Below are 24210 nucleotides of genomic sequence, written 5' to 3'. Positions count from 1 at the left end.
CGGGCTTCTGGACTTAATGCACAGTTTCTTCATTCATCAAGGTTGATGTCCGGGTTGGTGGTCTTCTCTCTTTTGAGATTTCCATGACCTTCCAAGAAGCTTGATCCATCTTAAAATAATTGTTTTATGTGAGACAGAAACTTTTCAGTGATTTGGGAAAGATATCTGTGTAACAAAGAATTGTATTACCCCTGACCTCAAAATTATATTTTTTTCTATTGCACAAAATATCAAATTTTTAAAAAGCATCCTAAGGAGACCAAGACAAGTGAATAGCTGAGATAACTTGTCTGCAGTGATCCATTGATCACAGAGATACATTCAGACATTTTGTTTGAAATAAGCCCATGTTTATTACATGGGTATGTATGCACTGCAACCCTCAAAGCAGTAACTTTGCTTATCCTCAAGCAGAGATCAGTGTAAGTCTAAGATTTTTAAGTCTAATTACAGGGAGAACTAGAAAACATGCTACAAGTTAACAAGCAAATCCAAAGAACCAATGCATAAGTGGGAGCTTTAAAAAGTTAATGTAAAAATGAAATTAAAAGGTAATAGATTTTTTTCTGGAAACATCCATCTATATAAATATCTCGAGAAGGCTGGATTAAATATAATTCGTAGATATAAACTGGCTTCTTTCATTGTAAAGGAAGTAATTGAACCTCTAGCCGGATGGAATTTATGTGAATGTCTATAAAAGAAACAAGTGAAATTCTAGTTGATTCCAAGTCTTAGTTACACTATTGGACAAAGTAGACCTGTCCCACAGGGTGGAACAGTGGTTAAAGTGCTAGCATGCTAACTGAAAGATTTTCATGATATGAACTCACTAGCAGATCTGCCGGATAGAAATGTGGCAGTCTTCTTCGATAGGGTCTGGCAATTCTGCTCTATCGTATAGGTTCACTATGAACCTATAGAATTAATTTATGGCCACAGGCTTGGTTTGTTTGGTGTTTTGTTAATTTTTTATGGGAGCATACTGCCTACATTTCTTCTTTGGAGCAGCTGGTAAGTTTGAACCATTGCCCTTTTCTTTGTTTTATAAACACATTATTTGTATTACTATTGATTTTTACAAATTAGTCTAATCTTTAGAGCTGTAAAATAGCTCAAAGCAATAAAGATACAGGCTCCCTAGAATCCAAACCAAAACACCCAAACTCACTACCATCTAGGTGATTCAGACTCAGTATCCCTATAGGTCAGAGTAGAATTGCCCTTGTGGATTTCCTAGACTAACTTTTTACAGGATAGAAAACCTTGCAACTTAAAAGAGGGTGGCTTAGACAATGCATAGTTTTCTATTAATGATGCCTAGTGATATTTTTGGTTCATTTAAAAGTTTTTCACAATTTGTTCTTACATCATATAGTGATACTTCAGTTTATTCCAAATTCATGTTTGAGCCCCGAAAGGCTTGAGAGCTGGACATTTTTTCCCATAAGAAGTAATGAAAAACCAAATAATTGGTTTTGAAGCCAAAAAATTAAACTTATAAATTCATTTTTTCCAGGACTTTAAATTCCTATGGAGGCTTTTAGCCTTCTTGCATATCACTGTCTCAGATAGGCTATCGCCATCAAGTTGTTTGATTTATCCAAATTAACAGTGAATTTTCAGTCCCTTCAATGGGCTGGGTTCTTTGTTTTGTGTCTATGATTTCACACCTTTAGCTTCATTAGATGCTTTAATCACCCTGCCCCATCCCAAAAATACTGATAATGTGGACTTAGCCATGCTGTATTCAGCCACCAATCAGACAAAAGCCGTCCTGATTCAAATTTCTCAGTGATTTTATTTAACTCTATTGTGGTTCTCACAGTTTTCTTTACAGCTGGCACCACTAACTTTCTTTGGAGTCATGGTTATGATATTTTGCACAAATAACACGCTCCCCCCAAAACATAAAGACAAATGTTTTAAAGCATTAACTCAAGCACTGTGTGTTTGAACTAGAGCAGCATTTAGACTGAAGCCTCACCCCTTTGTGTTTGCAGCGAGACGTAATGTGTAAGTTACTCTGCCGACACAGGTTTTTTTCACGTCAGACTTTCAGTTAGACTTGAATGAAGTTACAAACACCAAGCAGATTTTGTTTTCAGACCTCACTGTTTCATTAGTGGAAAGTTGGCGTTGGAGCTGTTCAACCCTCGAGGTATCCCTCCATTGACAAGTATGTTAAATAAGTATATCTCTATTTAAAACCTACATTTTGTACCATAAATACCCCTGTGAATATAGGATCTAAATTGCCCAAAATCACAAAGAGAAAAAAACCTTAAAATCAAAATAGAAACTTAACTTTATTATGACAAATAGAAAAATATTTTTATAGGAGCTTAACTAGTCCTCCAAAAATAAAATTTTGTTCTTATGAAGACTAGTGAGAATTATAGGTGCATTATTTTTATAATTTCATTTAAGTAATTTTTCCAATTAGAACTTTTAAATATCTTTTGAAACATGACTTTTTTAAGAGTATAGATTTGTCAAGTCAGCTTAAAGTTATGACTAATTTGTAATCACATATTCCTTAAGCAATTTATAATAATAATATGTTATAGAATATAATTAATTTCAGAAAAACAGCTAAGATAATGTAAATGGTGAATGATACTGAAATCTGAAATTATTTTAGACACAATTTGTCCCTTAAGTTTACTAAAATGACACTGAAGACCTGCTACATTTTTAAGAAATAAAGAATTTAAAATTTTGTTTATTTTAAAGTACAACACTATAATTAATAATAATAGCCATAGATTGCACACAAATAAATATTAGTACTCTTTGTCACTATTTTCCCACTTAGCACCTGATTCCTCATACTGGTGACCTTCAAACTGTTCCTTCATTGCACAAGTTTTCTTTCTGTTTGACATGGCTACTGGGTTGTAAAGCTGAAACGTGCCTGTTTCTCATAGCCCTCTCCTTGCCTTGTTACTGTATGACAGATTCCACTTTTCAGTACCAATGACACAAGAAAAACCCACTATTGCACTGTTTGATAATGCTACAAAGACAGAGCAAGTCTCTGTATGGTCGTTAGTCTTCATGTTTTTGTGATACTGAAACAGAAGTGGGATCTCAAACACGAAGGTGCTCTCGCGTGTTCTCTGCTTAGTTGATACAGCATCTGAAGGGAAGGCTTGCAGAACTAGAAATACTGAAAACTCTCCACACAAGTAGGGTTAACCCGACTATGATAGAGTAAAAATTACTGGCACATGTAATTGTGGAATAAACACCACATTCTTTTTCTTCCATCGGTTAGAAATGTTGATTACTGTCTGGAAAGTTTATTGATTGACACTTCATGTCAAGAGCAGCAAGATTATGAAACATTTAGTATAAAAGTATTTGAAAATGAGGAAGTATCTGGAGCTTTTAATGGAAATAAACCAATTGTTCATAATCTTAAAGTTATAACAAAGTACCAAATGCTAATTTATTTTTGAAGTACACTCTCCAATCTGATGTTTAAGTACCTTTACTCCAGTATAACCTGACCCGAATATCAGTCAAGGCACCTAATTTTACCACAAAATCTGCATTAAAAATGTGCTGAAAAACTTAGCTTATACATGAGCATATATGGTAAGCAGTATCATGAGTTTACCAAAATCTACTTATAAGTAGTATTTCTAGGGCTGTATCGATAAGGAGAATTAAATGTGGTCCAGTATTCTAAATGTTAACCTTTTCACTACTGATAGCAACCTGCAGTAGATTGGCAGGCAGAACTTAATACTTCGATTGGGGGAAGATGGATTATCTCTGTCCTTTAGTGTTTAAACCTGTTATGGCTAAGTGTACATAAATGGTCATGTGATTTGTTAGATCCGCATTGCTTAATGCAATGGGACAGATGTTGGTATAACAGATGTAGTGCTTGCCAAATGTTGTAGTTTAATGTGTTTGGAACTTTAGGCATTGTGTGTGGAATTACTAATACATGCCAGGTAATTTGATAAGGTAGGTACATATCTATAATAATGACTGCCTATGGTTCTTTATGCATGTGATGAAAACCAAGCTAAATAAGTAAAATTTCAGAAAATCAAAATAGTTCTCCACTCTTCAAATATCATGTTCACATTCTACTTCTTTCAAGGAAAAAGTGAAATTAGTATAATTATTATCAGTCATATTTTAAAGAATAGTAGGATTTATTGTAAATTACTAAAAATAAAATTTGTTCCCTAATTGAGTAAGCTCTGCTACATAGAGCTACTTGGTAACATTTATTAACTTTCTAATACTTATTAGTGGCTGATTATAAAAATCAGCAAGTCTTAAACCTTAAGTTATTGAAATCAGTAGTTCTGCCGTGTCACAGAGTCACCATAAGTCAGAGTGGGCAGCATATAACAACATTTTAAAATATAAGCCATAATATTCCACATATATTCAGCTTAATTGATTTTAAATTTATTCTTTTAAAAATGAAACCGTTCATTTCATGATGACACTGTAAGTTTAAAAACAGAAAGAAGAAAACCCATTGTGTTAGTTAGATATCACACAGCTTTTGTTTGTTTGTTTGCTGTTATTTCTCCCCAGATGAGGGGAGAGAAAAATGTAGGGTCTACTTTGATGACACTCATAAAAGTTCTCCAGAAAACCAATAAATTAAATGAATTCATAAAGGAGCTTTATAGAGTTATCCAAGGTAGATACTTTTTATATTTAAACATTTAAAAATATATAAAGTCATTAATAATATAATGTGCATACAATCAGCGCAGGTGATATTACACACACACACACACACACACACAACATATGACCTTTGTTACCCTTTAAAGTTAAGTAGGAAAATGAAAATGTTACTAATCAGAAACAAATTAGTTAAATTATGTGTATTGGGCCTCTGTGTGAATTCTTTCAGGTAAACAGGGTAAAGTTTCTTAGATGGAAAGGAATTTCGATAAAGGAAATTGGTTTGTTAACATGTCAAAGCATCATTTTGACATATTTCCATCTTAGGTCTCACATTAATTGGCCCTAGTATATAAGTTATCAGGATGTAATTAGATACAGGTGTAACTGAGAGCGGTGAATAATTTAGTATGGTATAAGTAGCTTGTGATGGGAGAGCCCAAACAAGTAAGTATTCCTTTTCTCTTAAAGGATGAGAAGCATTCATTTATTTTTATTTTATGTAAACCTTACCTTATTTCCAAAATGAGAATGCATTTGTGATCACTTTAAACCATTTCAGTGGCTCTTGTGTAATTCATTTAGTCTGTGCTCTCTTAAAATTTTGACAAAAAAAAAAAAAGTTCATGGCAAGTTAGTATTATTTGTGTGTGAATTTTCCAATTGTATTTCAGACTTTAAGAAAGAAAGGCCTTAATGGTTGTGAGAGCCCTGATGCTGACGATTATTTTGAGCACAGTCCACTCTCGGAGGACAGATTCAGCAAACTAAATGAAGATAGTGATTTTATTTTCAAACGAGGCCCTGTAAGTACTTTTACTTTACCTCTACTTTTTATTTGTTGATCCTTTTTGTTAACTTCATTATTTAGGCTCTGAACAAGAAGGAACACAGAGGGTGCGACAGCCCAGACCCTGATACTTCCTATGTGCTCACTCCACACACAGAAGAAAAATACAAAAAAATTAATGAGGAATTTGATAATATGATGAGGAATCATAAAATCGCAGTGAGTACTAACGTATGGTTTGTGCTTTCATTCTGTGCATGAAGCGATTGACCACACTTCATCTTGTTTATGCTCACAGAGAGCGATGGCAACAATAAGTAAAAGGAAAAAAACAAACTACTGTTTTACTAATTTTTATTTTGGTTTTATAGAATTTTTAAATTAAATTTCTGAAACCTTATGTAGTCCGTTTCCTCACAGTACATGTGAAAAGAAAATGACCCACTCCATTCTTTGCTCCTTACTCTCCAGGTGCCTTTGAGATTCCAGGTTCCTCATCTGCAAATGAGTGATTTGGCTCATGTGGATATGAAAGGCCCAGGCAGCTCTAGTACTCTATGATATTAACTGTAGGGGATATGTAAGACTTTACTTTCCCTCCCTTTGTTTAAAAAACATTAATTGAGTAGATCAAATAATACTTTTTAAAATTTTGAGTTCATGAAAATCTAAAATGTAAAGTGATCTTTTTATAAATTTGATATTTAAAAATTGACTTTGTGACTGCAACAATGGGTGCAAACATAAGATGAAATGTGGGGATGGTGCAGGACTGAGATGCAGTTCCCTCTGCTGTACATAGTGTTGCTGAGTCAGAGCAACAACTATTTACCAAGCATGATATCCTTTTCCAGGTGTAAGCACGGGAACACTGTGATGGCACAGAATCGGGCAGTGGTTTCTTCTGTTGTGCATAGAGTCAATGTGGGTCAGCACTGACTCCATGGCACCCAATAACAGCAGTCTCTCCTAATAACATGGCCAAAGTGCAGTGGACAACGACTCACTGTCCTTGCCTCTAAAGAGCTTTCTGGCTGTACTTCCAAGGCAGATGTTTGTTCTTTGAATTATGGAACTTTCAGTATTCTTCACCAGCACCATACTTTAAATGTATAGATTCTTCGGCCTTCCTTGTACAATGTCCAGTTTTGATTGCACATGAGGCAATCAAAAATAATGTGGCTTGGATCAGGCACACCTTAATTCTCAAAGTAACATCTTTGCTTTTCAATACTTTGAAGAGCCTTGTGTGGCACACTCATCCAATGCAGTGTGTTCTTTGATCTCTTAACCGAGCGTTGATTATGGATTTGAGCAAGATGAAATCCTTGACAACTTCCACCTCTTATCCATGATGTCATGGTAGCATGATATTACCTATTGGGCCGGGTGTGGGGATTTTGATTTTCTTTACATTGAGTTGTAGTCCATGTTGAAGCCCGCAAGTCCTGAGCCTCCTCTGCAAGTGCTTCCAGTCCTCCTCACTTGCAGCAAGCAGAGTTGTCATTTGCACATCAAGGGTGTTTAATAAGCCTTCCTCTAATCCTGATACCACATTCTTCTTATATCATCTAGCTCAGTATCTACAGATTGAATTAGTATGGTGCCAGGATACAACCCTGACACACACTCGTCTTGGTTTTAAACTTAATTATTTTGCATCTACAACAACAAAAGCACACCTGGCCCTGTGCCTTCCTTACAATAGTTCTTGTGTCTGAGCCCATTGTTGCAGCCGCTGTGTCAGTCCATCTTGTCAAGGGTCTTTCCTTTTTTTCACTTTGAATAATTGTTAAAATACTTGCACAATTAAGCCTGTTTGGCTCTGTGCTTTGTAAATATTCCATTTGGATAGTACCAAACTCCTACCTTATACTGTAAGTACTCGCTTGATTTAATTTTGATTTAAAGAAGCAATATTCTTAAAATGAATACAAAATGAATAGTTGATATACATTTTTTTGCTCTGCTCATCCATCTAATCATAGTGAAACAGTACTTATTTGAGTTCATGTTCCTGAACTTGATAGTTCTTTCAAGAGTTCTGCTAGCCTGAAGTTCTTTTCACCATTGGCAAGAACTACTTAAAATACTTATTCTGGATGTCATTTTCTAATTTTCTATATGTATTAGAAGTGTCATGGCACATAATTAGCTCGAAATCTGATACTTATTTAATTGGTAGCAATAATTTTCTTAATTTCATGTGCCCCAAAGAATACATCATAAATAATGATTCAAAGACCTACACTATAAGGAAAGGAATTCTAAAGGAATTCTATAAGGGAGTTTTTATGTGATAACAAAATTACTGCTTTACAAACAAAATAAACCTTGTAGGGGTACTATGAGAGAATGTCAGTTAATTAAGCTGCAAAAATACTACAGGAATAAAATTGTTTTAACTTTGAACTTTTAAAAATCATATCTTCTATATTTGATAATTAGTGTAGTTTTTCTTCTGAAAACTACTGTTGAAAGTAGTACAAAACATATATATATTTCCAATTTTAAACTGGCAGTTACGTTACTATGCAAATCACTCTTATTAATTATAGGAGAAAGAATATTTTTTTCTCCTTTTACTTTTGATTAATCAGTAGATTGTTCATTATCATTGTTATTAAATATTCTAAGAGATTTATATGAGAAAAGCATGAGTATAGTTAGGAATAAGTGTGATGTATTTTGGAGGATGGGAAGATAGTCTTTATCACATTTGTCCTATAATCTTAATAAGATTTAAAATAACTCATATCAAAATTCTTTACTATTTCATCAATTAGTAATTAATTTTGTTGTTTAAAGTTTCTTTGCATTTTCATTGTATCACATTATAATTCTATAATGACTTGAGCGTTTTTTAATTTTGCCCATTAAGAATGTCATTCAATTAAATCAGACCTAGACTTTTAAAATAATGTCCCAAGTTTCACGTATTAAATTGATATTAAATGAAAATACTTTGTCCACTTGTTATATTTAGAATCTGTCATAGTAATGTACTGTTGCTAACTTTTGCTTACTTGGTAACAATAATAAAAATTTAATGTCTAAATGGTAGTGCTGTAGTAAATCAGGTTATAATCGCTAATTTTATCCTTGTGAATATTTGAAATACATAATGTAGATTTATATTAGTATATATGATAGCAATGTATAAAAATTTTATGGAAAAGGTACCTGTCAAGTCATAATTCAGGTTAAAAGTATAATGGAAAGAAAACGCCTCACATCTGAAAATAAAGTTAAGAACTGACTTCCACCTTTATCTTTAATTTCTAGAAGTACCATGTTTAATTAAGATTCTTAAGTTATTTGGTATCGGTGACAATGAAACTTAACCCTTTCTTTCCTTTTTTCTTTCATTGCGCAGCCTGGTCTGCCACCTCAGAACTTCTCAATGGCGGTGACAGTCCCTGTGGCCCCCCCTAGTGCCCTGTCATACACGGATCCGGGGAGCTCACTTGTGTCCCCGTCTTTGACATCTAGCTCGGCGGTAACAGACTCTTCAAGCATTCTTTCTCCACCTCAAGCCACGTTACATCGGAATGTGTCCCCAGGAGCCCCTCAGAGACCACCAAGTACTGGCAATGCAGGTATATAGTAATGTCTACTCTGCTGATTACTTAACAAAGAGAAGGAAAAATTAATTGCTAACATAAAAATATATATATTCTGCTGTGTTCATTTGTTGCTTTGATATTGAGTAGAATCACTGCAATGTGATTGATTCCATACTAAATTATTTTTTCATTATACCTCTCCTATGGCTGTAACACTCAGCCAGGCAAAGTAGAGCATAATAAAGAGCCTGCCCTCTATAAACTTCTCATAAGAAAGCCATACTTTTTTACAGACAGAAAATTTAATTTGGTTATCATAAGCAAGAATTTTCAGTTGGGCATTAGCCACGTAAGGATCCCTGTTGGGGCAACCATTTGTGCTGTGCTGCTGTTTAACCAAAATGTTAGTGATTTCAACCACTCGACGGGTCCACAGGGAAAGAATGAACAGTCTGTTCCCGTAAAGATAACAGCCTCCAGAGCCCTGTGGGGAAATTCTGCTCTGCCACATTGGGTCACTTGGAGTTGAGAATGGACACGCCGACACCACCACCACCTGTACGGCATTTGTGTTGGAAATACAAGTGTGCATTACTCAACATCTGTGACATGTTCTGTGAAGTAGAACAGTATGTGATTGGGAACATGTGTGGTAAAATATGGTGGAAATCATATTTGAAAAATCAAACAACCTTATAAGAACGCATTTCCAGTTGTCCTCATCCTCACTGCTGCTGCTGGAGCTGTTGGCGGGGCTGGAGGAGCAGGGGCTGAGAAGGAGAGAGGGTGGGCATAGAGCCAAAACAAGGGGGGAGTGCCCAGCTGACACTTGCCCAGTGAACAAAGGCCAAGAGCACACACGGGAACTGTACCCTTTGCTTCACCTGCCTATATCTGATTTGTGGTTCAGTGCTACAAAAATCTGGATTTGAAATTGTTTAAACCAGTAAAATTCATTGTAATCAAATTGATTTTGATTTATAGCAACCCTATGAGGGTTTTAACAAAACCATCCTAAAGCGTTTTCAATTCTATGCATCTTTATGGAACCAAACTGCCACATCTTTTTCCTTTGTAGCAGCTGATGGGTTTCAATCACTTACCTTTTGGTTAGCAGCCAGGTGTTCTAGCCACTGCCTCAGCATGGCTCCTTTTAATTCCATGCAAGGAGAAATAATAAACAAAAAGTGAGCTACTTTCCCTTTAAAAACAAAACAACGTTGTGGGAGTACGGATGTGTATGTAGTCAGATATTGATGAAATGGATGGTAAGCGAATACATACCCGTATGGGGAATAGATTTGTCTGATTGATATTTAGGGTGTTTTTCCATCTCTCTTGCCTAAACTGATTCATTCATTCAGCATAAATTTGCAATGCATTTATTGCATCAGTCTGTCATCCAGAGTTTCATCAACGTTTAAGGCCATGAGAATTGTCCCTATTCTTATCAATATGAGCCTAATAGGCAAATTAATACATAACTATGTCCAATTACATATTAATGTCATGATTAGACTGCACCAGTTTTAATTTTGTTTTGTTTTTTTTAAGTGGGAGGTCGGGGACTTGCCTGTATTCAGTGAGTGTGTCTCATGTAAGATAGCTAACTCATATTCATTTTCTCTTCTCTAACATCTCTCTATCATGCTGTTATGTTAGGTGGGATGTTGAACACTTCCGACCTTACAGTGCCAAATGGAGCTGGAAGCAGCCCAGTGGGTGAGTGTATTTCTACTGTTTCACTTTGTGAGCATCCATACTATCCAGGCAAGAGGAATATTGTTCTTGAAAAAGTATTCTGCGAGATTGAAATGAAGAAGCAGCAATGGGAATATGTGACTAAAGTAGACAAGTTGCCTTGAAATCTGAAATTCCTTCTGAGTGGTGTTTTCACTCTGCTTATATTTCTTCCCCCACATTTCTGTTTTTATTCCTTTACATCTTGGCCTTGAGTTCAGTTACTCAGTTACTCATTCATTTAATAAGTATCTTTTGTAAAGACTGAATTGCATTAGTATAATAACATTTACATTGAGACAACTTCTTGAGAAACTTTCTGTATTTTTTTTTATCTCTTCACTAAAGTTAGACTGTTAATAAACTAATCTGTCTTATAATAGAATCAAGTGTTACTAGTATATGAAGAAATGGTAGACCTATTTCTGGAAATACAAAGAGAGTTAAGGTCATACGTAGACGGTCATACTTGACCATAATTGCAGGCAAATAGGGACTTTGGTAAATTTCACTAGGAGTTGATATGTCTTATAAATGTACCTGCTGACTCTGAAATGCTAGTGAAAGCATATTATGATTTGATGTGGCATATATGTCAAAGATGTTACTAGAATAACCATATTTTTCACAATTGTAATTTTTATATCGAGTCAGATCAAGTAGACCCTCCCTGCTTAAGACATGTTATTAGATACATATGAAAAGATCGTTTAAAGGAATTCCTGACTGAATGTACTGTATTTTTATGCAGATGCCTTATGCTTTCTACTTGTATGAACCAACTACTTCCTCCTCCTGGGAGGTGGAGTTTTTTGTTGCATTGTTTTTCATGTTTAAGGGGGAAAGGTAGCATAGTGCATTTACAAAAATACCTCCTGAGGGATGAGAGCAGTTGGCAAACAAACAGAAGGTTATTTGTGTGAAAATGCAATATTCAATCCAGAAAAATGTAAGCCTTATGCCTTAATAAATTATGGAAATGGTTGAATGGCTTAATGAAAAATAATGAGAAGAGAGAAGTATTAACAGAGAACTGGAAATATTTAGAGTGTAGAAATTATTTTTAAATGTATTAAAAATTCAGCGGATGAGTATAACTGTATAGACAAAACGAAAGAGAAAATTGGTAAAGTCTATAAGATAAGGTCCAAGAAAATATGCAGAATGAACCTTGGAGTCACAAAAAGAAAAATTTTTTTAAAAGGGTAAGACCCAGCAGATATAAAGAAAAGGTGTAACATACAAAATTATTCCCAGGAAGCAAGGAGAAAGAAAATGGGGCTGAAGCAAAACTTGAATAAATCACCAAGGATAAATATGAATGGGGTTTGAGAAAATGGATGGAAAAATCCTATTATAATCCTATTTTTCCATGAACTTTTGGAAGCCCCTCATATATGTAAAGGTGTGTATATTTAAAACCTTCTCTTACATGCCATTCTAGGTTTAGGTTATTTCACAGTTATACTATATCATTTTTACTGATAATTGTAGTTTTCAGATGTGTATTTACAAATTACTCTCTGCCTTGTTTATGTTAGGTTTCTGGGGTGGTTTCGTTAGGTAGCTAGAGCAGGGGCAAGGGGCATCTACTAGGCAAGCTCCAAATTCAGGCCCTTGAGCCAGGGAGGCGGTACACCTGGGTGGCCCCAAACTAGGCCAGGTGGGCTTAATTCAGCCAATGGGGTCAACCAGTATCGCCGACCACGCCTCCCAGCCGAGGGCCCTAAAGGCCAGAACCTGGAGCCCACTGGCCCTCTTTCCCTTTGGCTGCTTCAATGCTTTCTGCTCAGCTTTACTTCAGTCTCTCTCTGGCCTCAGGCTGCCACGTGTGTGTGCAGTCCCATGAGGTTGCCCGTGTTCAGTGACTGTAAAACCTGAAACTTTTTCTGTCCTTCATAAAAATCCACGTGGATCACAAGCCAGGGATCAGTGTGAATTCTTTCTCATGTGAAGTCAAGAATCGAGGTATTCCCACCAGAAACCTAACATATGGGGTACTGGACAACAACATCTCTAGCTGCTTCCTGCTGGCAAAAGGGGCACGAAGTGGGGCTTTGAGTGTACACACGTCCTACTCTGTTGGCAGGGGTTGTCCACTCAGGGCCCCTAATGGGTGAGGTTGGGATGGTCCAGGAGCTGGTGATTCTGGAGCTGGCACACTTGGCTCAGAGACATTGGTAACCTGAGGACTTCTGGAAGAAACAAAACTGGTGGACAGTTTGGGTAGGGCTGTTAGAGGGCAGTGCCCTTGGAGGTGTGGGCTGGAGTCACGGGAAGTTTAGAAAACTAATCTTAGGACTGACAGGCATGAGTGCTAGTTTACTTTAAGCACAGGAATTGTGTAAAAGGATTTACTGGCATAAAGACTGGTGGGTCTCAGGTAGGGTTTTCTGTGGAGCACTTATCTGTCTTAGGTGGCGGTGAAACACCCTCCAACAGCTCTCGGGTACTTGTCTATGCTCCGCTTCTGAGGGGTCTGGGTGCAACTGTGTGCACAATTCCACCCACGAATGGTGTCCAGGGTCTAGGGAAGAGGTTAAGGACAGGATAGGCTGCCCCAGTATCTAGGAGGACATCTACTGACCTTCTTGCCACATTGATTGCTCACCCGAGGTTCCAGACCCGCTACAGCTCTCTCCTGCTGCTTCACTGGCCAGTCCGGGGGTGCCTACCCTCCTGGTTGTTGGCCATAGGATGAAGGACTACCTAGTGGTCAGTTTGCTTCCGTGGTGGCATGGCCCTCGGAGGGGCCTATTCCACTTAGGGCAGTTCCATGCTCAATGGCCTCACTCCCAACACATTGCACTTGGCACTTTGGCCATGGGTCTTGGAAACTTGGGAGGCAGCTGATGAGCATTGGTTAGCAAGTGTGGCCAGTACCTGGGCATGTCTGATGTCCTTCCTTCTCCTGATCCTGCACCTCCCCCTCCTGTTTCCTATTGTAAAAGTTGCGTTAGCCCCAGCAACCATCTCTTCTGGGGTAACTCCTTCGGGCTTCTGCACTAACTTCTGGAGCTTTTTCCAAATGCCTGGTGCGGCCTATGTGAGAAATTTGTCCCTGAGTATGACTTGCCCTTCGTAGGAATCTACGTCTACAGCAGTGTGATTCCTCAGGGCCTCTCTTAGCTGCTCTCAGAAGCCTCTGGGGCTTCCCTCCAGCCCCGATGGATAGCTGTCACTTTGGCATAATGAATGGCTTTTTGCCTACCTGACTTCAGTCCACTTGTGATACACACCAGAAAATTCATTCAGGGCGAAAGGCCTGGAGACCAAACTCTCCAGCTGTCTCTACTAAGGGTAGAATGTTGGCAGATTCATCTGTTTTCCCAGCCTCTACAGGTTCAGAATCTGAAGGTGAGGCCCCAGAGCTGGGGATTGAGTAGCCTTCAGCTTCAGGGCCCCTTGGGGGTCCTGTGTACACTGGAAAGGAAGGTCTTTACGGTTCCTCAATAGTACAGATGCTCCTACTTCCCCATCCTCCCACAGAAATGTTCTAGCTGAACCAGGGTTGGAAGGGAAAGTGTGCAGTTCTTTGACCAGGATTCCGCACCACCTAGAATGTACTGCAGCTAGATGGAATTGCTAAACAAAATCCGCTCCGGTTGCTCCAGCATCTCCGGGTCAAATCTGTCCCAATTAGGATACAGTATAGTGCCAAACCCTTGGTAATCCAAGTGACTTTTATGAGGAAAAGGGAAGTTCTATATATTACAGCCTCAAAAAAGTACATGCTATTTCAGAAAAGCATATAAGGCTGCATGGGAACCAAAAAAAACATAGGAACAGGAGCACAGACCCACACATGCAGAACCAGGAAATCCCAGAGGTCAAGAGGGGCCTGAAAGGAAAGTGGCACATGTGTGCCTGCACGTGGGAGAGAATCCCACCCTCTGCTGTTAAGCACACCTGACTGGGGCGGTGGGGTTGAGGGTATCGGCTGATCTTTATTGGCTGAGTTTAGGCCTACCTGTGTGATGTCATGGACCCAGGTTGTGCATCCAGGTTTAGCTTCACCTGCACCTAAGTGGGTCTAGTTTGTGCATGCTCAGTTTGGATTTTTCCATAGGTGTCTAATTAAGTGTGCCTGATTTCTTTCCAACCCCTTTGTTGTGGCCCTATGCATGCACTGGGGAGACAGCCACCCTTAATCCCTGTCTGGCTACCTAACATTTCCGCACAGAAGGAGTATGGATCCAAATCTTTGGGGATTCTGGGTGACGACCATCTCTGGATACTTCTTGCTGTTACTGGACGCGAAGTGGGCTTTGGGGTCCACGCCCTTCCTACTCTATTGGGAGGGGTTGTCATCCACTTAAGGGCCCATGGTGGATGAGATTGGGGGTTGGTGATCCTGGGCAAGGGACAGGGGCCGGGTAGGTGGCAAACTTAGCTCAGTGTCATTAGTAATATGACAACATCTGGAAGAAACAAAACAAGTGAATGAACAGTTTAGGTGAGGCTAGGGCAAAAGCTATGGATGGCAATGTTCATGGAAGTGTAGGTTAGTTTTACACTGAAAGACTCAAAAGGAAATCTCAGGAGTTGCTGTTAACACTGGATTGATAGGCATAGTTTGAAATTTTACTTTAACACAGGAATCGTGTTATAGCACATAGTAGCTTAAAGACTGTTGTGGGTCTGAGGTAAAGTTTTCTGCAGAGCACTTATCTGTCTCAGGGTGCCGATGAAACGCCATCTTACAGCCGTCTAATGGTTCACATGTGTGCTTACCTTGCTCCGTTTGATCTATGTCTGAGGGAGTAGGTTGTAATGGCTTCCACAATTTTACCCATAAATGGTGGATCCAAGCACTCTGTTCCAGAACTTTCACAGCAGTTGGGGTAGAGAGAATCACTGGGAAGGGACCTTTCCATACTGGCTGGAGCTGGGAACTGGGGGCCCTGTCCTTCTACGTTTTTATGAGACGTAGGTCTCCAGGAAGGCACAAGGGGGCTAGTTTTTCCTCCCTCTGGGCCATGAATAAGCCCATATTAATGGAATACTTCCTGGCACTGGGCTGCTCCAATGGCATATTGCTGTATTAAGGATACTTCAGGATCTATAGCTGGCTCTGTTAGATAAGGAAAGGTCGCCCATATCACACTTCATAGAGGCTTGAACATGTAGGGTGCCATGGGGCAATTCTGTGACTTAACAGAGCTATTGGCAGTGCATCTTTCCAGTTCATCTGAGTTTCTTGTGTCAGTTTCCTGAGGGTTAGCTTCAAGAGTTGGTTAGTTCTCTCAACTTGCCCTGAGGATTGCAGTCTCCAAGCACAGTGGTGATGATGATAAGCTATGCTTAAGTGTCAAGCTACTGCTTAGAGTCTGAGGAAGGAGGTCAGGATTGAGTAGACAGTACCAAGGAGGAAGAAATGTACTGGCCTGCCTGCCAACATCCATGCGCAACCAACCAGGGTTCCAGACCAGTGACAGGAACCCTTTGCTGCTAGGCCATCCAGCTGGACAGTTCAGTCCAGGCAGCAGTTTCATACTTGTTAGCAGACCACTCTCTTGGGCGTTTCCCATAGGACAGAGCGCTACCAGTGGCCAGTTTGTTACAATGACAGCATGCCCTGTTTCTGTTAGGGCAGTCCTTTGTCCAGTGTCCCAAACACTGACACATGGGGCTGGCTTGTAACCTGGGAAGCGGTAGATGGGCGCTGATCACCTATAATGGCCAATACTTACATACCTAGCACCATTCCTTCTACTTCTCCTGGCAATAGTCAAACATCTGTGGTCTTCCCTACATCTAGAACAAAGGTCCTTACTATTTCTCAAGAAGAAAAATGCCTGGACATAAGGGGTTTCACTCCATTTTCCCATCCTTTACATGTTAGGCTGTATTAGAGGAGGAGGGACAGGATTCGCCATCACTGAGAATGCACTTGGGCTAGAAGGAGTTGCAGAATAAGTCTAGTTTCCACTTCATTAGCATCTGTGCATCAAATCTAGACCAACAGACAGGGTGTAGCACAGAAGCATTCCCTCTGGGAACGGATTCCTGGTTGCCCATTCCAGAAAACAAAAACAGCAAAAAGGTTAAATTGCCCGGCGCCCCGGGTTTTTCAACCTGAGGTTCCAGAACGCCGTGGAACCTCTTGGACAGATGCCTCCATCCATGGTGGTAGGTCAGGACCCAGCGCTAGCTGGCTGGCTGGGGCTCGGCGGTTCTTCAGACAGCAAACCAGGCATTCGGGTGCCACTTTTTGGGGTGGCATTTCAGGACCTTTGGAGGGGTTCACTGGCCTGGGTGAGCCACCAGGACCTCCAGTGGTGGCAGGAACCTTCTGGCTCAATCTGAATGCAGTCACTCTAGGGAAACTGGAATCCTTGGCTGGGTATACATTAACGAAACGGGATTGTACCAGGGATGTGACTAGCCCGGTGTATGAACCTATCCACTGTGCCGATGCTGGAGGCAAAAGGGAGGTGGTATAGTTAGGCTTAAAATGCCACTTGTGTGATCTTGGAAACAAGAAGATTAACGATTGTTTAGTGACCTTCCAAAATTCCTTTTGCCAAAACTTGGCATAAGTTAAAAACCGGCAGGAAAACAAAAGACCAAACCCAAAACAGCTAAACTCAAGAAAACAAGACATTTCCTTGCATCTGGCTATCTATAAGCTGGAGGGAGGACCCTTGGAAGAACCGGGATGACCAGGGGAACATACCGGAGCAGCCGGGGGAAGAAGGCGAGCCAGGAGTGACCAGAAGGCAAACGGGAATGGAGGAGTGACAATCTGGGAGGAACGTGGGGACTTGGCAGGGCTAGCCTGAAAACCGGGAAGGGGCTGGGGCGAGTGACCAGCTGGGACTGGCCAGCCAGAAAGACCAGGAGGTGGAGCAAGAGACGCCATCTTGGCAAGGTCAGCAGAGAATCGTGTGTTCTGCTGTCCTGCAATAATGTGGCATAACCGGGGGACTGAGGGGAGAGAGTGTGGGGAGTGGGTCTCCTACAGAGAGACCAACCAGTGTGAACAGCACGAGTGAGCAGCAGTGTGGTGGTTACCAGGGAGGCAGCAACACAAGCGAAATGTGCCGGAACAGCAAAGGAAGGTAGAAGGGTCCGTGCGGGAACAGTATGGGGCCAGCAGGCAGCAAACTTCTGGCAACATTAGAGGGAAATATGTTTTTAGGAGGTGCAGATAGTGAAATATGGAGGCAGGAATTGCACAGGACATAAACTCCAAAGGGCAGGATTGAATCCCGTAGGGTTCACAGACGAGTCTGAGAGAAGTGGTGAGGTGAGATCTGAAATGAAGAGCTCCCGAAAGCGCTCCAGAAACAGGAGCGTTTCTCTCGAGCCCGCTTACCTCAAAGGTGGAGTCCAGAGCTTTATATCCAAGTCAGGTAGCACCCAAATTAGGTTTCTGGATTGGCACGCCTCGGTTCTTGCTTCACTGAGTTGAAAGAATTCATGCAGCAGAAACGTGTTTGTAATCCAAGTGACTTTTATGAGGAAATGGGGAGTGTCAGGAATTAATAGTTTCAAAAAGTACATATTTTCTGCAAAGCGTACTCAGTTTCCTTGGCCCCTGGATTTCCTGGTTCCACAAGCGGGGTTCAGTGCCCCTGTTCCTGTATTCCTTTCATGTGGTTTTCCGCCTTCAGTCGTGAACTCCTGCGCGGCTTCCACGCGGCCTTGTGCAACGTGCTTCTGCCGCATGAATTCTTTCAACCAGCGAAGCAAGAACTGAGGTATCCCAATCCAGAACCCTAACAGTACCATATGATCAAGAGCCAATGGTACTGAAAGAAAAATCTGTGTTGCCCTGCAGGCACTAGACAGAAAACAAGCTATCAGGGACTGCCTGATTGCTAATGGAAATATCTCAACAAGTCGATGAAGCACTGCAAGCAAATTGACAAGAAATGTGGGAGATGAGTACTGGCCAGTTCATTGCACCATGCTAAAGCAAGATGACCCAAATTACAGAGCAATGTCATTGAAGGAGCATGCAATACAGTGTTGCTGAAGATCATCAACAATAGTGGCAGCAGTACATTGACGGGAAGCTGTTGGAGGGTTAGGCTCGTTTCAGGAGAGGACATGGAGCAAAGGATATCATTGCTGACATCTGATGGACCTTGGCAGAAAGCAGAGAAATCCAGAAAAAGAGACCAGGCCCTAGAGAAGAGCATCATGCTTGGTAAAGAAGAGGGGCAGTGTAAAAGAGGAAGACACCCTCGACAAGTTGAATTGATATATCGGTCGCAACAATCATAACAGTTATGGGGACGGTGCAGGGCAGTGTTTCACTCAGCTGCACGTAGGGTTGCTATGCACCAATTCAGTGTCGCCCAGCAACGGTAGCAGCAGGTTTGCTGACAACAAAGCTAGAGTTGAGTACCTTCATGCCAGTGATGTTCACCTTGAGCAAGCATTAGCAGCCCCAAAAGAGCTGTGTAACATTGCACAAACAGGGCAGAGGCCAATGGATTTTGTGGCTGAGAGGCCAAAGGCCAGAGAGAGGCTTTCCTGTGAGCACAGCTCAGAAAAGGTTATTCTGTCTGAATAATTGTTTCCTGAGTTTTTGTAAGCAACTAACTTCCTAGTAAACCTCATACGCACGATATTGTCTGTGAGTTTTATTTGGCTATTGCAATGAATGAACACACCAAGCTGAAAAGTAGAGGAAACTGTGGGAGGGACAAAGCATAAGAATCAGACAACAAGGGATAGAGGATGGAGCCACGGCTGACTTCGGCCGTGTGGTGATAGCCTAGAAACCAGGGCGGTCAGACAGGGTTCCCCAGATGTTCCCTCAGCATTTCATGAAAGCAGCTGTACTCTGCTCTAATAAATATGTGAAAAGACGCTCAATCTCTAATAAAGGAAATACAAAATTAAAACCACAAAGCATTATACCAAAATAGCACTGCATGCATACCTATAACAAAATGAATGTTGAAATTGAAATAGATACCCAGAGTTGACAAGGCTGTGGAACAGAAACTCTCATACACTGATGGTAGGAGTACAAATTGGTACAACCAATGTTGCAATGATTTCTAACGCTGAGATATGTGTATTCTACGATACGGCAATTTCATTCATTCCTATGTGGTGCAAAGAAATAAATCTATCCATCATTAGTACCAAGAGATATGTAAATGTATGTGCTGAGCATTATTTATTACAATCAACATCTTAGATATAATCCACATTTCTAACAACTTTATAATCTACAAATACTTATATAAATATTTTAAAATTAGTTTTTAAATGATTTAGTTAAAATCTTTTTGGAATGATTATGGCAAGATGTTTCAGTTGTTATAAAAGTGTTCATACTTCCAAAAGCTCCAGCCCAGTAATCTTTTTAGAAATCTTCTTAAAGAAATATTTTAAAATATGCTAAGATTTATTATAACTTTATAGTAGAAGGTAATAGGAATAAACCATATTCAACAGTATAAAAATTAAGTAAAAATATTTTTCAACTGAATTCTTTTTTAGTTATAAATTAAAACTGTAAAAGCTATGCACATAAAATAAAGGGAAAAATCCATATTGATTAGAATAGTTATATTTGGATATAGGAACATTGGTATTTCTATTTTTTGAACTTCATATGATGCTATATTGATATGATACTCTTATAATCATAAAATTTTTATTGTGAAGTTGAACATTTGTCCATTTTTTACATAAAACATTTTTCCTTTTGTGTTAATATTTGTACAAATCAAATTTGCCAGTTTTGTACATATTGTATATTCTATAGCTCTTTCTTAGGGTAATCTCTGATTGACTAGCTATAGTTCCCCACTTAATATTCAATTCAGTGACTTTGTATTCACATGATTTTGGAGACTCATTTTAACTTTGGGTTAATGTTTAAAAACTAAGCATAAAGTAGAATCTCACATCCAACAACCTCATTTCTAGAAACCATGTTGAGAAAGAGAAAACACATATATTGGACTAGAATTATAAGGAATCAAGAAGTTCTTAGAATTGTTAACATGGAGTGAAGGTCCTAATGTAGCAGAGGCAGTTGCAATACAAAGAGAGAGATGAGGTAAAATATGTTATAAAGAAGAGCTAACAAAGCATGTGAAGGTGGTGATGTGGGTGATGAAGGATGGCAGGGTATTTGGTAGGAAGTGACCACCAGGTGCTTGAATATGCACCAGGAAGTCAGAGAAACAAGGAGAAAGACAGATTCGAGGATCTCTGCTGGGTGAAGCCGTGGGGATGATGAAGCCTCTGAAAGAGAAGTAGAAATAAAGCTTCATCTGGGCTGCCTGCCAAAGAGACACTGAGAAGGCGTATAGAGTGTTCCGAAAGAGAAGACCCAGGATCGTACAAGCATTACATACAGCCAATGGACAGGATCTCTTTTTATCCATCTGTATTAGTCTGGGTAGACTAAAGAAACAAATTCATAGACATCTGTGGATAAAAAAGAGCTTTATATTCAAGAGCAATTGAATATTGAGAAAACATCCCAGCTCAGACCAGATCAAGTCCATAAACCCTATAATGGCCCATATGTCTGATACCAATCTATAAATTCCTCTTCAGACTTATAAAACAATGCATAAAACATTGCCATGCAATGATGCCAAATTCAGGACAATCACAGGGCAGTGGGTCGAAAGTCTTGTAGATCCAGTGATGATGTAAGTGTCTCAGTGCTGGCAGGGCTCTCTACGTGGCTTCTCCAGCCATCAGCCTATCTCCATGTGTCTTCTCAACAGCGATGCCTCACAGGGAGTGAGCAGACAGTGTCTCCTGCCTCCAAGGAGGAAGACAGGAGTTCCCAGAATCCTCAGGAGAAGGCCATGCCCACACAGAGGCCTCAGTGGCTGTGATCTGATTGATAGGCTAGGCTCCACCCCTTCACTCTGAATCCTCAAATTGATACCAGATTATGTAACCACCACACCATTATACAGGAATTTTTATTAAATCCAATTAATATGCCATCAAGTATTTAAAAGCCCATGATTTTTTTAAATTTTGGAAACCTGAAGCCATTCTTTATACAAATGAATTAATTTTATAAACTTAAAAAATTCATGTTTGTTTATTAGTTGAAAGCTTATCAGATTTTTATTAAGCATTTATTAAAATGGTAAAATTGGTTATTAAGCCTTCTTTGAATTTTACAGAATCCTTTGAAATCTGCACATTAATTCAACTTATAGAATGGATGCGTAGGGAAACATTGACATCATCAGCCACAAAGAAGCATAGTCATAAGGTCATGGAATACTTTAAAGACCACCCGATTACATTATTATAGCTGCTGTGATTTATATTCATTCTGCGATATGAGCCAGACTGATATAAGTCGTCTCTTTCATCACTGTAGGACTGTAAATGAGATTAGCTTTAGGAAATTTCTGTAGGTATTGGTGAGTGTTTTTTTTACAGATTGTTTTGTCATTTCTGTGTTACGGCAATAAAATACCAAACTGTAAACACATTTAAACAGCAGGTACGTTAGATTGGGCTTATTGATGTAGAAGAGATACTTTAATTCTTATGTCATCCAGTGGTAATTATCTGCTGCAAACTTCTGACTTTACACAAGAAATACTGTGCGTTCAGATCTTCTTTCACACTTGTAATTTGATTCTCATGAGTTACTGTGGATCATCATAGAATTCACATGGGAAAATAATATTAATGTTTCTTGATAATGTGTTCTTCTAAATTATATCTTTGCATCATCTAACAGTGTATTTGAGGGGAAATATTGCTTTACCCTTCAGAATTGAGCTTAAATCAAGTAAATCGATCTTACCACAGTATATATTGAAAACACACACGCATGCATTCTAGAATTAAGAAAAACATTATACGTACTAATGTTAATCTCACAATTTTGGGGGGGGTATGTAATAGGAACTTTCTATTAAGTCCTATTTTCTTCATGGAATTATCTGAGATACCCTTTGCATCCTCCGAATATCTGGGTTGAAAATTACCGCTACCTGTGTAATTTATGGGTGAACTCTGCGTCACAGGGGATGGCCTAGTAAAAAGGGAAAAGAAAATTTTCTTTGTTGTTGTTTTTTTAGCCCCAATATTTTGTGAGGCTTAGCAATATACAGGAAGCTGCTTGATGGCTGGTGAAAATGAAGAATTAGATCTGTGTGGTAAGTAAACTGCAGTGAAATGGTAGCTCCAATAGCTACAAAGGAGGTTCATCTCAAATTTAATATATATTCATTCAAAAGTAAATTGAAACAATGCAAGAAATCGTACCATAAAGTTAACAGAAATACCAGTTTCCACAGCAAATTAAATCACAATAAAGAATAAAGCCCTGATAGGTCACTTGGTAAAGCATGTAACACAATATACCTGTTTCCTTATTTCATCTAAGAGAGATAGAGGGTTATTTATGTTGGAGAAAGTTAAAAATAGAAATAAGATGATTCAAGTCAGATGAATGATAAATATGTAATAAAAGCCTTAGTAGCATTTGAAAGAACTGACAGAGAAGTAGGGCCAAAAGGAAAATCTGTCTGGTGAAAAAGAGACCTTAGAACTGTGTGCCAAGTAACCTGCAGTCAAGGAGTAGCCTCAATACCTGGCCTTGAACCCAGAACCTAATGGTAGTGGTCTTTGCTGTCAGGTGAATGAATGAATGAATGAATGAATGAGCCAGTGCCAGGCATTTTCTTATAACTCCTTGGTCTTGGCCCCCAGGATGAAAAGGTCTATTAGAAGCATGTATTGGGTTTTAAGTATCTCTAAGTCAATTTAATAAGTAGAACTGGAAAATAAAGTGACATTAGTCTTAAGCGTTACATATATTTCAGTTGTGGATTACCTTTCTTGGCTTATTTTTAAAGTATCAAAAATATATGCTTAGCTACTAAGTTTTGTTATAAAATTAATCTGTAGCTTATACTGGAAAAAAACTTGGTTCATATTTGTGCCAAAGTGTTTTAATGATTCTTCCAATGCTAATGAATTCTATTTATTTTTTTCTAGGTAATGGCTTTGTAAACTCAATAGCATCTCAAAACTTGATTGGAACTACTGGTGCAAATAGCTTAGGCAAAATCATGCCTACAAAGTCCCCCCCCCCTCCTGGTGGTAGCAATCTTGGAATGAACAGTCGAAAGCCAGATCTTCGAGTTGTTATCCCGCCTTCCAGCAAAGGCATGATGCCTCCATTGGTAAATTGAGCCTTTGTGTTAAACTGCGGGTTTTATAACTATTACTTTCTTTTGGGGAATCTAGGTATTTTCTTAATTATTATTTCTATTCAAAAGAAGCATTTGAAGAGAAGACTATTTTCTTTTTCTTTTCAAGCATTTTACTAGGGGCTCATACAACTCTTTTCACAATCCATACATAAATCAGTGGTGTAAAGCACATTTGTACATTCATGCCCTCATCATTCTCAAAACATTTGCTCTCCACTTAAGCCCCTGGCATCAGCTCCTCATTTTTCCTCTCCCTCCCCGC

General features: G+C 39.2%; 1 protein-coding gene across 5 annotated transcripts in view; it reads left to right on the top strand.

Annotated features, from left to right (window-relative positions):
* The window catches only part of MEF2A (myocyte enhancer factor 2A), a 110451-nt gene that overhangs the window by 63585 nt on the left and 22656 nt on the right, over positions 1-24210 (top strand). For 3 of the 5 annotated variants that reach the window (XM_004709849.2, XM_030887370.2, XM_045296486.1), the window contains exons 4-7: positions 5540-5677; positions 8835-9057; positions 10687-10746; positions 23731-23918. In XM_004709849.2, coding sequence (XP_004709906.1) covers positions 5540-5677; positions 8835-9057; positions 10687-10746; positions 23731-23918 — 609 coding nt within the window. Of the gene's footprint in view, positions 1-5342; positions 5475-5539; positions 5678-8834; positions 9058-10686; positions 10747-23730; positions 23919-24210 lie in introns of all 5 variants that reach the window. The other 2 variants (XM_004709851.2, XM_004709850.2) reach the window with 1 other exon arrangement.

The sequence above is a fragment of the Echinops telfairi genome, unplaced genomic scaffold, assembly GCF_000313985.2.
Source record: "Echinops telfairi isolate 266 unplaced genomic scaffold, ASM31398v2 ScPeMD7_7409;HRSCAF=8447, whole genome shotgun sequence".
Lineage (NCBI taxonomy): Eukaryota > Metazoa > Chordata > Mammalia > Afrosoricida > Tenrecidae > Echinops > Echinops telfairi.
The sequence above is the reverse complement of the archived record's forward strand: the minus strand, read 5'-3'. Positions and strand labels throughout refer to the sequence as shown.